The sequence below is a fragment of the Macrotis lagotis genome, chromosome X, assembly GCF_037893015.1.
Source record: "Macrotis lagotis isolate mMagLag1 chromosome X, bilby.v1.9.chrom.fasta, whole genome shotgun sequence".
Classification (NCBI taxonomy): Eukaryota; Metazoa; Chordata; class Mammalia; order Peramelemorphia; family Peramelidae; genus Macrotis; species Macrotis lagotis.
The window spans coordinates 299,937,933-299,951,780 of record NC_133666.1 but is presented as its reverse complement, the minus strand read 5'-3'; the positions used below and the strand labels follow the sequence as shown (position 1 = coordinate 299,951,780).

Genomic DNA, 13,848 nt, shown 5'->3' with positions numbered 1-13,848 from the left:
TCTTTTCCACTTACTTTCTCTTTCTCTCTCTCTCTCTCTCTTTCTCTCTCTCTCTCTTCCTCCCTCCCTCCCTCCCTCTCATCTTTGCCATCTTCCTTCCTGGTTCCTTCCTTACTCCCTTCAAACATAACTGTTTTTTTTAATCTTAAAAAAAAACAAAACAAAACAAAATTAGACCCTATTTTTCCATCAATTCATCATGTATCCAGCTATAAGAAAAAGCTTCCTGACTTCTTACCTCCATTTCTCCTTTCTCTTATTTGGTACTTGCAGTATATTTTCTGGCCTCATCACTGGAAATAAAACTGTTTGCTCAAAAGATACTAGTGATTTCTAAATTATCAAATTAAAGTCTTTTTTCAGGCTTCAAACTTCTGCATCTGATTCATCTGCATCTGTTATCACTCATCTTCTTTTTTAAAGATTTTATTTATTTAAGGCAATGGGGTTAAGTGACTTGCCCAAGATCACACAACTAAGCAATTATTAAGTTTCTGAGGCCACATTTGAACTCAGGTCTTCCTGACTCCAGGGCTGGTGCTCTATCCACTGTGCCACCTAGCTACCCCTGATCACCCATCATCCACTTCTCTGGTCTCATACCAAGCTGACAGCCATTTCTCAGTCTCTTTTGCTGTCTTATCTTCCATCAAACTCCCCAATGTGGGTGATCTCTAATACTTTGACAGACAGTGGCTGTCTTCGCTTCTCTCTATATGTATTCTTTATTGGTGACCACATTAATTCCCCTCAGTTTAATTATTATCTCTAAGAAAATGACTCAGGTTTAGACAGCTCTCCATGTTCTCACTTGACGTTCAAGTCTGTTTTCAAATCTTTTGGACATTTCGGAGTCATCTCAAATTTAAATATTAAATATATCTAAAATTGAATTCATTATCACCCACTTCACTAAATGCTTATCTCTTGCAAATAATGCCTTCTGCCCATTTACCATGGAAGATGGTAGTTTTAAGAAAATAATTTAAGAGAAATAATTTGCAAACCTTTTAGCATTTTTAGAGTTCAGTCTGAGCTGTTCCAACTTTGTTTGCAAAGTCAATTTTCTTTCCAGTAATAATTTCTTTTCCTAAGGAAAAAGAAGATGCATTTTAGAGATCTATTTTTCCATTGCTTACAAAATATACTTCTGGATTATGTCAATAATGACAATAATAAAAGATATATTACTCTTTAAAATCATATGCAAAGGTTACTTATCAAAGAAATTAGCAGGATAACAAATAAATGAAAAACAACAGATCTGTCTATAGTGGTGTTTTTCATCATTACAGACAGTGGAACCACCCCATTTGGACTTTGCCCTTTCTGCCTTTGATGTGTTGCTATGGGAGGAAGTTGAAATGGGACATAAGACAACAAAGTCAAGAATAGCAGTCAGAACAGATCAAGCAAAGTATACCCAAGAAATCCATGTTGGAGACAATATAATTTTGAAAACACTGAATTATCATTTTACAACACATTTCAAGGAGCAGAATATACCTAAAACATGGCAGGAGGGATTCATAAATTGTGTTCAAAGGGTAATCAAGGAAACATCAATGAGTCCTGAACTATTTGCCTATTTAAAAAAAAATTTATAAAATCTTTACAAGAATTATTTACCTCAACTGAGGGTATCCTTTGTAAAAATATGATAAATAGACAGACAGACTTTCAAAAATGATTTTCCATATCTGGTCACAGCTTTTTAGACACAAAATTGACTTAAACCTTTAGATTATGGGAGATTCATTTTAATATTTATTTATTTATTATTAAAAGGTATTCAATTTGGCAGGGGGAAAAGTGCCTTAGAAGCTCTCTCCTCTAAAATGGAATCTCAGTCATGAATTTAAGATCACATAAAAATGTATGTTGAAACAAAAGAACTATAAAAAAAAGAGAAATAATGAAATTCAATTAAAAGGAACTGAAGGGTAAACAATATACTTCTAGACCTCCAGCTATACTGTATAAAGCATTAATTATATAAAACATTTGAGGTATTAACTAACAAACAGAAAAGTGGATGAGTTAAAAAAGACTAGACAAGAACCCAGGATTCCAGAAACATAATTTCCTACAAAGAATCCTTAATCTGATAAAATAAAAAAAAACTACTAGGAAAACTAGAATGTAGTTTATCAGAAATTAGACTTGGACTGTCACCTTATACCATACTGCACAACAAATTCAAAATGAACATCTGAGTATTATAGATCTCACCATAAACAAATAAGCAAAATAAGTGATGTACTTTTGACAGTCACTAAGGGAGGGGATAAATTCATAGCCAAACTAAGAATAGAAGTTATTACATAAGAAAAAATATGACACAAAATAAAAACTTTTGCACAAATAAAATTAGCACAGCTAATTCAATACATCGATGGAAATGGTCAATAATTGAGGAAAATTTTTTGAATCACATATATCTGATAAATATTTTATATCAAAGATAAATATGTATTTATATATACCACATTCACATTCAACCAACAAAAATATATATGATGGAAAACCATTCTCCAATAGAAAATAGGGCAAAGGATGAGAGCAGTGTGCAAACTTTTAACAATCATATGAAAGAATGCTCCATCAATAATAATGAGAAGTCCCAATCAAAGCAAACTTGAAGATTCTCCTCCCACTCAGATTGGCAGAGATAACAATCGAGAGGAATGGTTGATATTAAAAGTTTTGTGGAAAGTCAGAAACACTAATAATGCATTCTGATAGAACTCTGGATTGATATAATCATTCTAGATTTAAAATATAAACTGCCTGAAGGCAGGGACTATTGCATGTATTCATATTCCAAGTGCTTACCACAGTATTTAATAAATGCATGTTGACTGAATGATGGCAACTAGTTTTCTCAAAGATAAAAAAAATTCTGTTTTAGAATCCCATTTAGGAGAAGAAATACATACGATATTGGGAAGGGGGAAATATACTATAGTTTAAATATTAACTTGTTCCAGAGTCTAAAGAAACCAAATTACAATCTGATGTTAAAAACAAATCAAAAGACATCAACAAGGCAAAAACTCAATGCATCATTGATAAGTTTTAATAGGACTGTTTATTACACATCTTGGAATGTCAGGATACAGAATTATTTTATCTTGGGAGTTTGGGGAACAGTAAAGGAGACAAAATAAAACACAGGGAAGTGATAGCATTGTGGGTGTATGCATATATGTGTATGGTCCTCCTTGCCAGGTTACCGACTGTGAGATGAAATCTTAAGTTGCTTTGATGTTTATTTCTCTTATTATTGTGATTTAGAACACTTTCATATAGTTGTTAACAATTTGCAATTATTCTTTTGAGATCTATCTTTTCATATCCTTTGATCACTTATCTAATGGGAAATGGCCTATATACTCACATATAACCTATAATCTTCCTTTACGAACAATAAGCCAAGCTCAGAATTAAAAATGAAGAAGAAAGGGGATCTGGATTGTATCTGGGAAACTGGGTAGTAGTGCATTTAACGATCCCAAGCTGTTCCTTAACCTCAAACCAATCTTTTAAAACACTAATGTTCTCCCAGTGTGGCCATATGGAACTTTTCCAAGTTCCTTTATATTGCTAGATCTACCACTGTCTATATAAAATATATTTATTGAGCATTATAGATTGAGAGCTTGAAGGGACTTCAGAGGCTAATAAACATCCATAAACATGCTCACAGACACAGACAGGAAAAGGTAGAGTAGAGAGTCAGTCTGGAGGACAGAAATACCTGGGTGCATGTCTTACCTCTTACTCAGACTGGTTGTATAAAAAAACCCCAGGATAAATCACTTCTCAGTGTGGTAGGTAGCTCTCTAAGATGAAGAAGGTGCTCACCCATAGAAGAAGAGCAAGGTTTGTCACCCGGGAGTTTTCTATGCCAACAGAATCACAGAACTAGTCCCAAACCAAATGTGTGTTTGTGCCTGTGAGGGCTGTGAACATAACCTAGTATCTGAAGCACCTGTAATCTACAGATTTCATCCCAAAATTTATACAGTATCCCTCTCAAATTCAATACTGTAGACCTGGAAGGGATGTGTATATGGATGTGTGTGTGTGTGTGTGTTCACACACATATACATACACAGAGGATAATATGTACATATTAATTTGTATATAAGATTACATATGTATCATTTATATTTATAGTATATAGGATGATATATCTACATCCCCATATATCACATGTTAACATGCATGTATATGACACACAACACAATTTTATATACACATTGATACGTATTAACAGATGCATGTATATCAATATACACAATGATATAACCATGTTATATGTGTGTGTTTATAACAGATATATAATCTAAACTCAGCAGGGTCCTGAGGGGAACTGGGAAGAATAACATGCTAAAGAAAAGTCCCTATTTTATATATAAATATTGATATAGATATAGATAGATATACATACACACTCATATACATAGAACCAACAGAAATATATATGATGGAAATATGCATAAACACATATATATATATATTATATATACAAATTCATGCATACATATATGTATGGCACATCTTCGTGTTAATATATAGTATGTTGATATATAGTTTATATAGATAATAATAAATACAATTTATAATATATGCATATATATTCCAGATTTATATTGTCTAATAAATATACTTTTTTGTTTGTCCTTCATTCTTGAAGAAGACTATGACATCAAAAGGTGATGCCATGACAAGCACATGAATTGGATTGAAGGGAGGGGATGCTGTGCTAAGCCACCAGCTTCACTTTCTCCTCTGGAGCTATCTGGGTCCAGTGGCCACATATGAATCAGGACAACTGGAGATGATCGTGGATGCCAGGCAATCAGGGTTAACTTACTCATGCAAGTCGCCACAGCTAGTTAGAGTTAGGTGTCTAAGGCCAGATTCGAAGTCCCGTCGTCCTGACTCCAAGGCCAGTGCTCTATCCACCACATCAACTAATATATGCATATTGCAATATATACACTACATACATATGAGTATTTGTTGTTACTGTTGCTCTGTTGTTTCCTACTCTTCACGACTTGGGGTTTTCTTGGAAGAAATACTGGAGTGGTCTGTTATTTCTTCAACTCATTTTACAAATAGCAACTGAGGCAAAAAGGGTCACACAGGAAGTATCTCGAGGAGATGAACTGATGACTCCAGATCTAGTCCTCTCTCTCTACTGAGCCACACAGCTACCCACATATGTGTGTGTGTACTTATATGGATATGTGTATTGTGTTTACTCAAACTAGAATTTATATAGTAAATGTATAACTAATAAATCATGTGCATGTGTGTATACATGTGTGCAAAGCACCGATAAACATGTGTACCTACATGTGGTGTGAACATATGCACACACTCATATTCTCCACACATGCAAGTGTGTATACATGTATTCAGTATGTATGCATGATGCATATTAGTGTCATGGAAATGAATTTCTCTTTGGCATATATATTCTTCCCTATTGACTTCAGGACCCTACTAGGTTGACCCTTAATTACTAAGAACTACCTTCCCTAATCAGAATCCAAGATCTAATGTGAACTTGACTATACATTTTGGACTTATTGTGTGTCCACTCCATCAAGCAGAAGCTCCAGAGTTTAGTGTATTCTCCAGTCAATGCTTTTCTTAGACCAGTTCCTCTGGAAAGGCAAAAGTAGTCCACAGCTCCACCCTGTGGGCAGGCGAGGATGATGGAGGGCTCAGCTAGTCTGTCTCTACCATCCCCACCTTTATCCTCATCCATGTTCTAGCTCTCCTCTGATACTGCTTATGGATCATAGGAACTAAGGAGCCACACAGGAGATGCAGAGTGTCTTTGGAGTCTGGGGACCATTCCTCTGATGCTTGCTGGCTGGGTGACCATGGACAGGTCAGTCAGCCTCTTAGTGCCCCCAAGATATGGTGCTTCTAAACTATTCAGTGCTGATTATTGAATAGTGATAAGGACATTTGTTAGTGATAAGAACATGATCCTGGAGAAATGGACCAAACACTTCCATAGTGCTCTCAAAAGATTAGCATTAATTGATGCTGAAACCACTGACCATTTACCTCAGGTTGAACTCAATTCCTTTGAAACAAATTTCCCATTGAAGATGTTTTGAATGCCAATCAGGCTCCTCTTCTGAGGCAAACATCCGGTATGGCTTCTATTCCAGTTGAAATTTACATAGTGGGGGTTCCATTGCTTATACAAAAGTTGACTGAAATTTTCCAACTTATATGACAAAAGGTTATCCCCCATGAGTTCAAGGATGACAGAGATACAGAGATAGATAGTTAACTGTTTATCTCTATAAAGGTAAAGGAAATAAATTGTCCTGTGACAATCACAGGGGGTCTCCCTCTTAGTCACATCTGGTAAGATTTTTGTCAGAGTCCTTCTTAATAGATTGATACTTCACCTGAAACATGAGCATCTATCTGAGAGTCAGTGTGGTTCCGACTGAGGAATGGTCAACATGGGGTTTGTTTCCCAACAACTCCAGGGGCAGAGAAGAAGTCTGTATAAAACATTTGTTGATCTCACCAAGGGTTAATACCATCAGTCATGAGAACTTATAGAAAATTATGCCAAAATTTGACTACCCAGAGATGTTCATCAGTATTGTATATCAATTTTTTAAAAAAATTCATAAATTTATTTTTCATTCAAATGTACATGTATATTTTTAAGTTACAAAATTTCCTTCCACCCTCCCTTCCCACCTGCTTCCATAGTGGCAAACAGTCAGTTTAGCATTGTACATGCATATTTTGATAAACATGTTTACAGATTGGTAATATTTGGTATGGGGAATTAGAATTAAGGGAAGGATATACATAAGAGATAATTTTATAATGAGCTAATCAAATTCTGAAGGGTTGTTTGCTTCTTTTGTGCGTGTGTATATATATGTATGTATGTGTTTTATTTTGTTTTGTTTTTCTTACTCTGGATGGGGATAATAAAGTTTATAGCCAGTCAAATAGTTTCCTAGCTCTCTGAACTGCTAGGAGGAGCTGTTTCCATCAAGGTTGTTCATCTCACAATGTTTTTGTTGATGTACATTGTTCTCTTGGTTCTACGTGCTTTGCTCAGCATCAGAACCTGTATCTAATTCTCTGCTTCTCTAGAGTCCAACCATTTATGGCTTCTTATAGAACAATAATATCACATAGTATTCATGTACCATAACTTGTTTTGTCATTCCCCAATTGATGGGCATCCCCTCAACTTCCAATTCTTTGCCACTACAAAAAAGAGTGGCTATGAATATTTTGAAACATGTAGGACTTCTCCCTTTTTCTGTAATTTCTTCTGGATATAGACCTAGAATTGGAGGTACATCAATTTCTTGATGGTGAACTTGTCCTGTTCTGGGGAGAGAATGATGATACTCTTGTGATTTCCTGGTCACTAATGGGGTGAAAGGCTATATCCATGCTCCCATGCTTTTCATCATGATCTTTGACATGTTGTCAAACACCTTCAAAGAGGATGAATACAAGCATCAAATTCAGCTTTTGAGCAGCTGGAAAATTATTCAACTTAAAAAGGCTACAAGCCAAGACTAAAATGGTGGGAGGGTTGGTTGCATGATTTTCTGTTTGCAGATGATTGTGCCACTCAATGCAACCTCTGAAGTTGATATGCAGTGAGGTATGGATCGATTCTCTGCTCTTGTGTTCATTTTGGCTTAGCAATTAACAATGAGAAAATACAGGTGCTCCATCGGCCAGCATCACACCATCCATATGTGGAACCATCAATTGCAGCAAATGGGGAAGTTTTGAGTATTGTGGATAAATTCACTTACCTTGGCAGTGTCCTTTCAAGGGAGATTGACACACATTGCCAGAGCTAGCTCAGTGTTTTGGAGGCTCCAAATAAAAGTGTGGGAGAGAAGAGGTATTAGACAGCCTACCAAACTGGAGGTCTATAGAGCCATCATATTGATCTCATTGTTGTATGCCTATGAAACCTGGACAGACCACCATTGCCATTTCAAGAATATGAATTGCTTTCAATTTGAATTGTTTTAGGAGGATACTGAAGATCAACTGGCAGGATAAATTACCAGACAATGAGGTCCTTTCTTGAGACTTCTAAACATTCAAACTTTCCTATGAAGGATCGCAACTCTGTTGGGCTGGCCACATTATTTGAACTCCAAATGTGGGGTCAGAAAGAGGGATGCAAGGTTACTCTCAAAGTCTCTCTTAAGAATGTTGGAACTGATTTTGTAACTTGGGAGACAATGCCCAGGACTATCCAGCATGGTGTGCTGTCATCAGAAAAGGTGCTGTGATCCATGAGCAAAGCAATATTGAAGTAGTTAAGAAAAAAACAAAACAAGAGATGTGCATATTTAGAGAATCCACCAGGGGTTCACATGGATTAACTGCCCAACCTGTGGTAGAACATTACAAATTCATATCGTTCTGATCAGCCACAGTCAGACACACTATAACTAATATAGTGGTGTCACTTTGGTCCTCTTAGAGATCGAAAGTCAATGGCCAACCAAACAACAATCCCCAAGGAACTCTCTAGGCAATAAATTGTCATCTACCTATGTTCCTCAGACTGAAGAAATCCTAACTCCAGGACAAAAAAAAAGGATGAAATGGAGCTGATTATATAATTTTTTTAAAAGAAATATTTTATTAATTTTGAATTTTACAATTTTCCCCTTAATCTTGCTTCCCTCCCCCCACCCCCTGCAGAAGGCATTTTGTTAGGATTTAACATTGTTTTCATGGTATACATTGATCTAAAGTGAATGTGATGAGAAAGAAAACATTTTTTAAAGGTTTTTGAAAGGCAAATGGAGTTAAGTGGCTTGCCTAAGGCTACACAGCTAGGTAATTATTAAGAGTCCTAGGCCTGATGATTTGAACTCAGGTAATCCTGACTCCAGGCCAGGTGCTCCATCCACTGCACAGCCTAGCTGCCCAAGAAAACATATTCTTAAGAAAGAAACATAAAGTATAAGAGATAGCAAAATTACATAAGATAGCAGTTTTTCTTTAATTAAAAGTAATAGTCTTTAGTCCTTGGTCTTTGTTCAAACTCCACAATTCTTTCTCTGGACACAGATGGCATTCTCCATCACAAGATAGCCCAAAACTGTGCCTGATTGTTGCAGTGACGGAATGAGCAAGTCTGACTACATAATTTGATCACTAAACAGTAAATATTAGAATCTTTCCCATATTTTTAGTGAAGTCTTTTACATTGTGTCTGAGAGTCTGAGCCAGAAAATCAGAAGACCAGAATTTTCATTTTGTCTTTGCTACTCAGTGACTCAAAGAAAATGCAACTGAGAAAAAGAATCTCCATTCTTTATGTCTCAGGTTCCTAGAAGGAAGGAGCAGACTAGACGAGCTCTAGGGCTCCTTATGGTTCTAAAAATGTAAAAAATGCAAATATGTTATCTTTTCTATAGTAGACACCAGGAAATGAATGAGGCATTATTATAGAAATGTACTAATTGGAAAATGAACATATGCCCATATTAAATTCTTTTTCTGGACTTTTTGCTTCCTTTTCACCATATTAGCAGAATTTATTTTCACTGCATTGTTGATTAAAGTGGGACAGATGGTGATGCTTTTAAGTAATATGTTCATTACCAAACATCATACTACTAATGGCTATTTACCCATAGCAGAAATTTATTCAAATAAATAGAAAATGAATCATCCTCCAGGGGTAGCCTTTCCCCAGCTAGAGGACTGTGAGAAGATGGCCTGTATTTGGTATGACTTGGGTTTAGGATTCCTACTCACCCATATCCTAAAGTATATGGAGCTTCTTGCACTAGCTAGAAAATTAAATGAAGAAGAAGACAGGTACAGAACTTTAAATCTAGAAAGTTAGGCCTGAAAGCAAAAGGTCTGATAAGTCTCACCAACGTGGAAGGCTTTCAATATGGGCCCAATGGCCCATGGAAGGATTGAATAGCTTGCTGTCTGATGAACAGCCTTGCTGAGTTCAATTGGAACTGTCAACCAGAAGGCTTTTTATATGGATCCTATATCTAGAGTTGGGTGGGCTTCAAGAGACTATCCAGTCTAATTCCTTTATTTTCTAGTTCAAGAAATGGGTTTAAGGGAGGTCAAGGTGACACAAATAATAACTAAACTTAGAGTCTCTTTCCTCACAGCTGTGGAATATTGAATTCTTTGATCACAGCAACTTTCAGAGAGGATCTACTAAGAGAGAGGTTGTGATCTACCTCAAAAAAAGAGTACCCAACAAGGATGCCATTAAAGTTACTTAAAGAATCAGGGTACTAAATTTTACTAAAAAAGTATATGAAGTCAAAAACTATATGTGGCATATAACATGATATAGAATATAATAACAAGATATATAATAATATAATAAACCACATACATTACATATATCAATTACATAAATAATGAAGTGGTATAGACAAAATTTACAGCAAGTTACTCTGAGAAATGCTTTATTTTCCAAATACATGAAGAACTAAGTTAAATTTTAAAAATTAAGGGCTGTTCCCAATTGACAAGTGGTTAAAAATATGAACAGGTAGTTTTCAGAAGAAATCGACATTATGTATAATCATATAAGAATGCTCTAAGTCATACTGATTAGAGAAAGGTAAATTGAAACAACTCTAAAGTACCACCTCACTCCTATCAGAAATGACAATTGTTTTAAGAGATGAGGGGGGAAAAAAAAGGTTGGTGGAGTAGTGAACTGGTCCAATCATTTTGGAGAACAATTTGAACTATGTCCAAGGAGCTATAAAACTACATATATATATATATATATATATATATATATATATATATATATATATATATATGCTTTTGATCCAGCAATACCACAATACCACTCCTGGTTCTGAATCCAAATTGATCAAAGGGAAAAGGACCTGTTTGTACAAAAATAATTAAAATAGAGTGAAAGAGAGAAAAATAAAAAGGGAGAGAAATGTATAGAATTTTTTTCTTTATGGTATTTTCTTTTCCCCCAACTACCTAACAAGAACAGTCTTAGCATTTACTATTAAAAGATTTTGATTTCCAATTTTTCCTCCCTTCCCCTCTCTCTCTCTTCCCCTGGTATACATGTGCCATCATGTAAAACAGATTTCTATACTAGTCTCAATTGTAAAAGAAGAAACAGATCAAAAGGACAAAAGAGATGAGTAAGAATAAAGTAATTGAAAAAATATGCTTCAATACGCATTCAGAGTCCATTAGTTCTCTGTTTATAGATAGCATTTTCCTTCATGAGTATACGTCTCTTGAATCATTGTTTTGCTGAGAAGAGCTGAATCATAAAGCAGTTCTTTTTATAATGGCAAAGAATTGGAAATTGAGCAAATGCCTATCAACTGGAGAATGGCTAAACAAATAGCGATATATGAAGTACTATCATGCTATAAGAAATTATAAAGTTGATTTCAGAAAGCAACATGGCAAGATTCATAAGAACTGATACAAAATGAAGAGAAAACTGGGAAATCACTCTTTATAGTATTAGCAATATTTAAATGATGATTGATTGTGAAAGACTGCTCTAATGAATACTTGTTCCAAGACAATTCCAAAAGACTCATGATGAAAAAAAAATTACTATTCACCTCCAAAGGAAAACACTGGTCTGGGTACAATTGAAGTATAATTTTTTCACTTTATTTTTTTTTTGCAATATGGCTAAAATGGAAATATGTCTTACATGTTTTCACATGTAAAACTGATAACATTGTCTTTTCAATTAAGTGATGGAGGGCTGAGTAGGAGGGAGAGAATCTATAACTGAAAAAAATTTTTAAAAGATTGTTAAAAATAATTAAAAATAAAATTACTTGATGCACTGAAATCTCCAGTTGAGGAAGGTTTCTGGCTTACTATTTAAAATGGAAATTAATTAATCAAGCCTTCTTATTCGCCAATCCTAATTCCACACCAAAAATATCTTCCATTAATTAACACAAAACATTTATTTATATTTTATACCATATTAGCTCAAAGTTGCAGAGGCACAGTGGATAGAGTAGAGGACTTGGAGTCAAAAATGCCTAAATTCAAATTTAGCTTTAGACATTTACTAGTTGTGTGATCCTGAGCAAGTTCCTCAAACTGTCTGTCCCAGTTTCCTCATCTGTAAAATGATAGTACCTAACTCCTAGGGCTGTTGTAAGGATTAATTTAGAAAATATTTTTAAAGCACACTGCAAAGAATAATAATAAATACTACATACTTGATTTAAATAAAAATGCTAGTTATTACTATATCATGTTAATATTTAATACTGTACTACCAATGGTTCTACTGTTAAGGTTATACCCCAAAGAGATCAAAGAAAATATACAAAACATTCAGAGCGGTTCTTTCTATGGTGGAAGAGCACTGGAAACTCAGGGAGAGTATCAATTGAGGAATAGCTGAACTAATTAGGGCATTACTGGGCCTAACAAATGGCAAAAGGGATGGTTTCAGAGAAAACCAGAAGGTCTTAAAGGAACTGATACAGAATGAAATACGCAGAACCAAAGGACTGGTTACACAATAATAACTGTGATGGACTTTAAGAACTCTGATCAAAATGATGCTCAATTACAATTACAGAGGACAGATGATGAAGCATGCTCTAAAAATGCCAAATGAGAATGGGGGAATTTGTTTTGCCTGACTATGCATATCTGTAGAAATAGTTTTTTTTCTTTTTTTTCTTTTTCCAATGGGGTTGAGAAAATAAATGTTTCTTACTTGATTTTTAGTTTAACAAAGAAGCTTGTTTCCTAAAGAAGCAATATGAGAAGATACTTTCTATCCACATCCAACTCTTTTAAAAGGGTAACATAGCAGACCATGGCCAGCCAGAAACCTCCATTAAGTATCTACAATTTGTCAGTATTGGGGTGGTAAGTGTAGGGGATACAAAGAAAGGCAAAAGAGAAGAGTTCACAATCCAATGGGAGGAGGCAATAGGCAAATAACTAGATACAAATAGATCCAGAATAAAATGAAAATAATGAAGAGGGAAGATACTAGAATATATAATGTGAATTTTTATTTTTTGCTGGTTTTTTTTTTACTTATTCCTCTTTCCATTAAAAACTACAAAGAATGACTTTCAGAGATGGACATATAGGAAAATGTAAGTGGTTTAAAACAAATCCTAAAACTTAAAACCTTTTTAAAACCCCCCTTTTTTGCAAAATCAAGAGGTACATAGTAGTGTGTCATAGTTTCACAGGTAGCCCTCTTTTTCTGTCCTACTCAAATAATTGTTCAGAGTAATTTAACATAAAATTAATCCCAGTTTGATTCTCCTTTTCTCCTTTTCTGAAATTTGTTTTTACATCACCTAAATTATTCATTCCATCCAAGTCCCTCTTTCTCATATAATAAGGAATAAAGAGGGGGAAATCTCAGTAAAACTAACCAACCTAAAAAAAAATCTGATAATATATGAAATGTCCAATAGCCACTGTCACTGATGTCTGCAAAGCAGAGTGGGGAGGGGGGAAAAACATATTTCAAAGGTTCTATTTTAAAATCCCAATTCCCTAAACACAAACAAGTAGACTATAACACATGAACTCAGGTCTTTTTTGTTTGTGTTTTCAAGAGGTCTTTATACAGTTCAGTGTTGATTTCTATGAAAAAATGATTGTATTGGAACACAATTTAAAATGGCGTAGTTATTAACAATAAGAATGTGCCCATTTCATTAGGGTTCCTTCAGTTGATGAAATTAAACTTACCAAATAAAAGCTTTAATTCTCCAATATTATGAGTAATTTTTATTTGTTTCAATGTTATATTGAAAG

At 34.7% G+C, this 13,848-nt stretch overlaps 1 protein-coding gene across 4 annotated transcripts in view; it reads right to left on the bottom strand.

Moving 5' to 3' along the window:
• Nucleotides 1-13,848, bottom strand: part of CCDC68 (coiled-coil domain containing 68) — an 81,820-nt gene that overhangs the window by 23,803 nt on the left and 44,169 nt on the right. For all 4 annotated transcript variants that reach the window (XM_074208667.1, XM_074208666.1, XM_074208665.1 and 1 more), the window contains one exon: nt 1,008-1,090. In XM_074208667.1, coding sequence (XP_074064768.1) covers nt 1,008-1,090 — 83 coding nt within the window. The remainder of the gene's footprint in view (nt 1-1,007; nt 1,091-13,848) is intronic.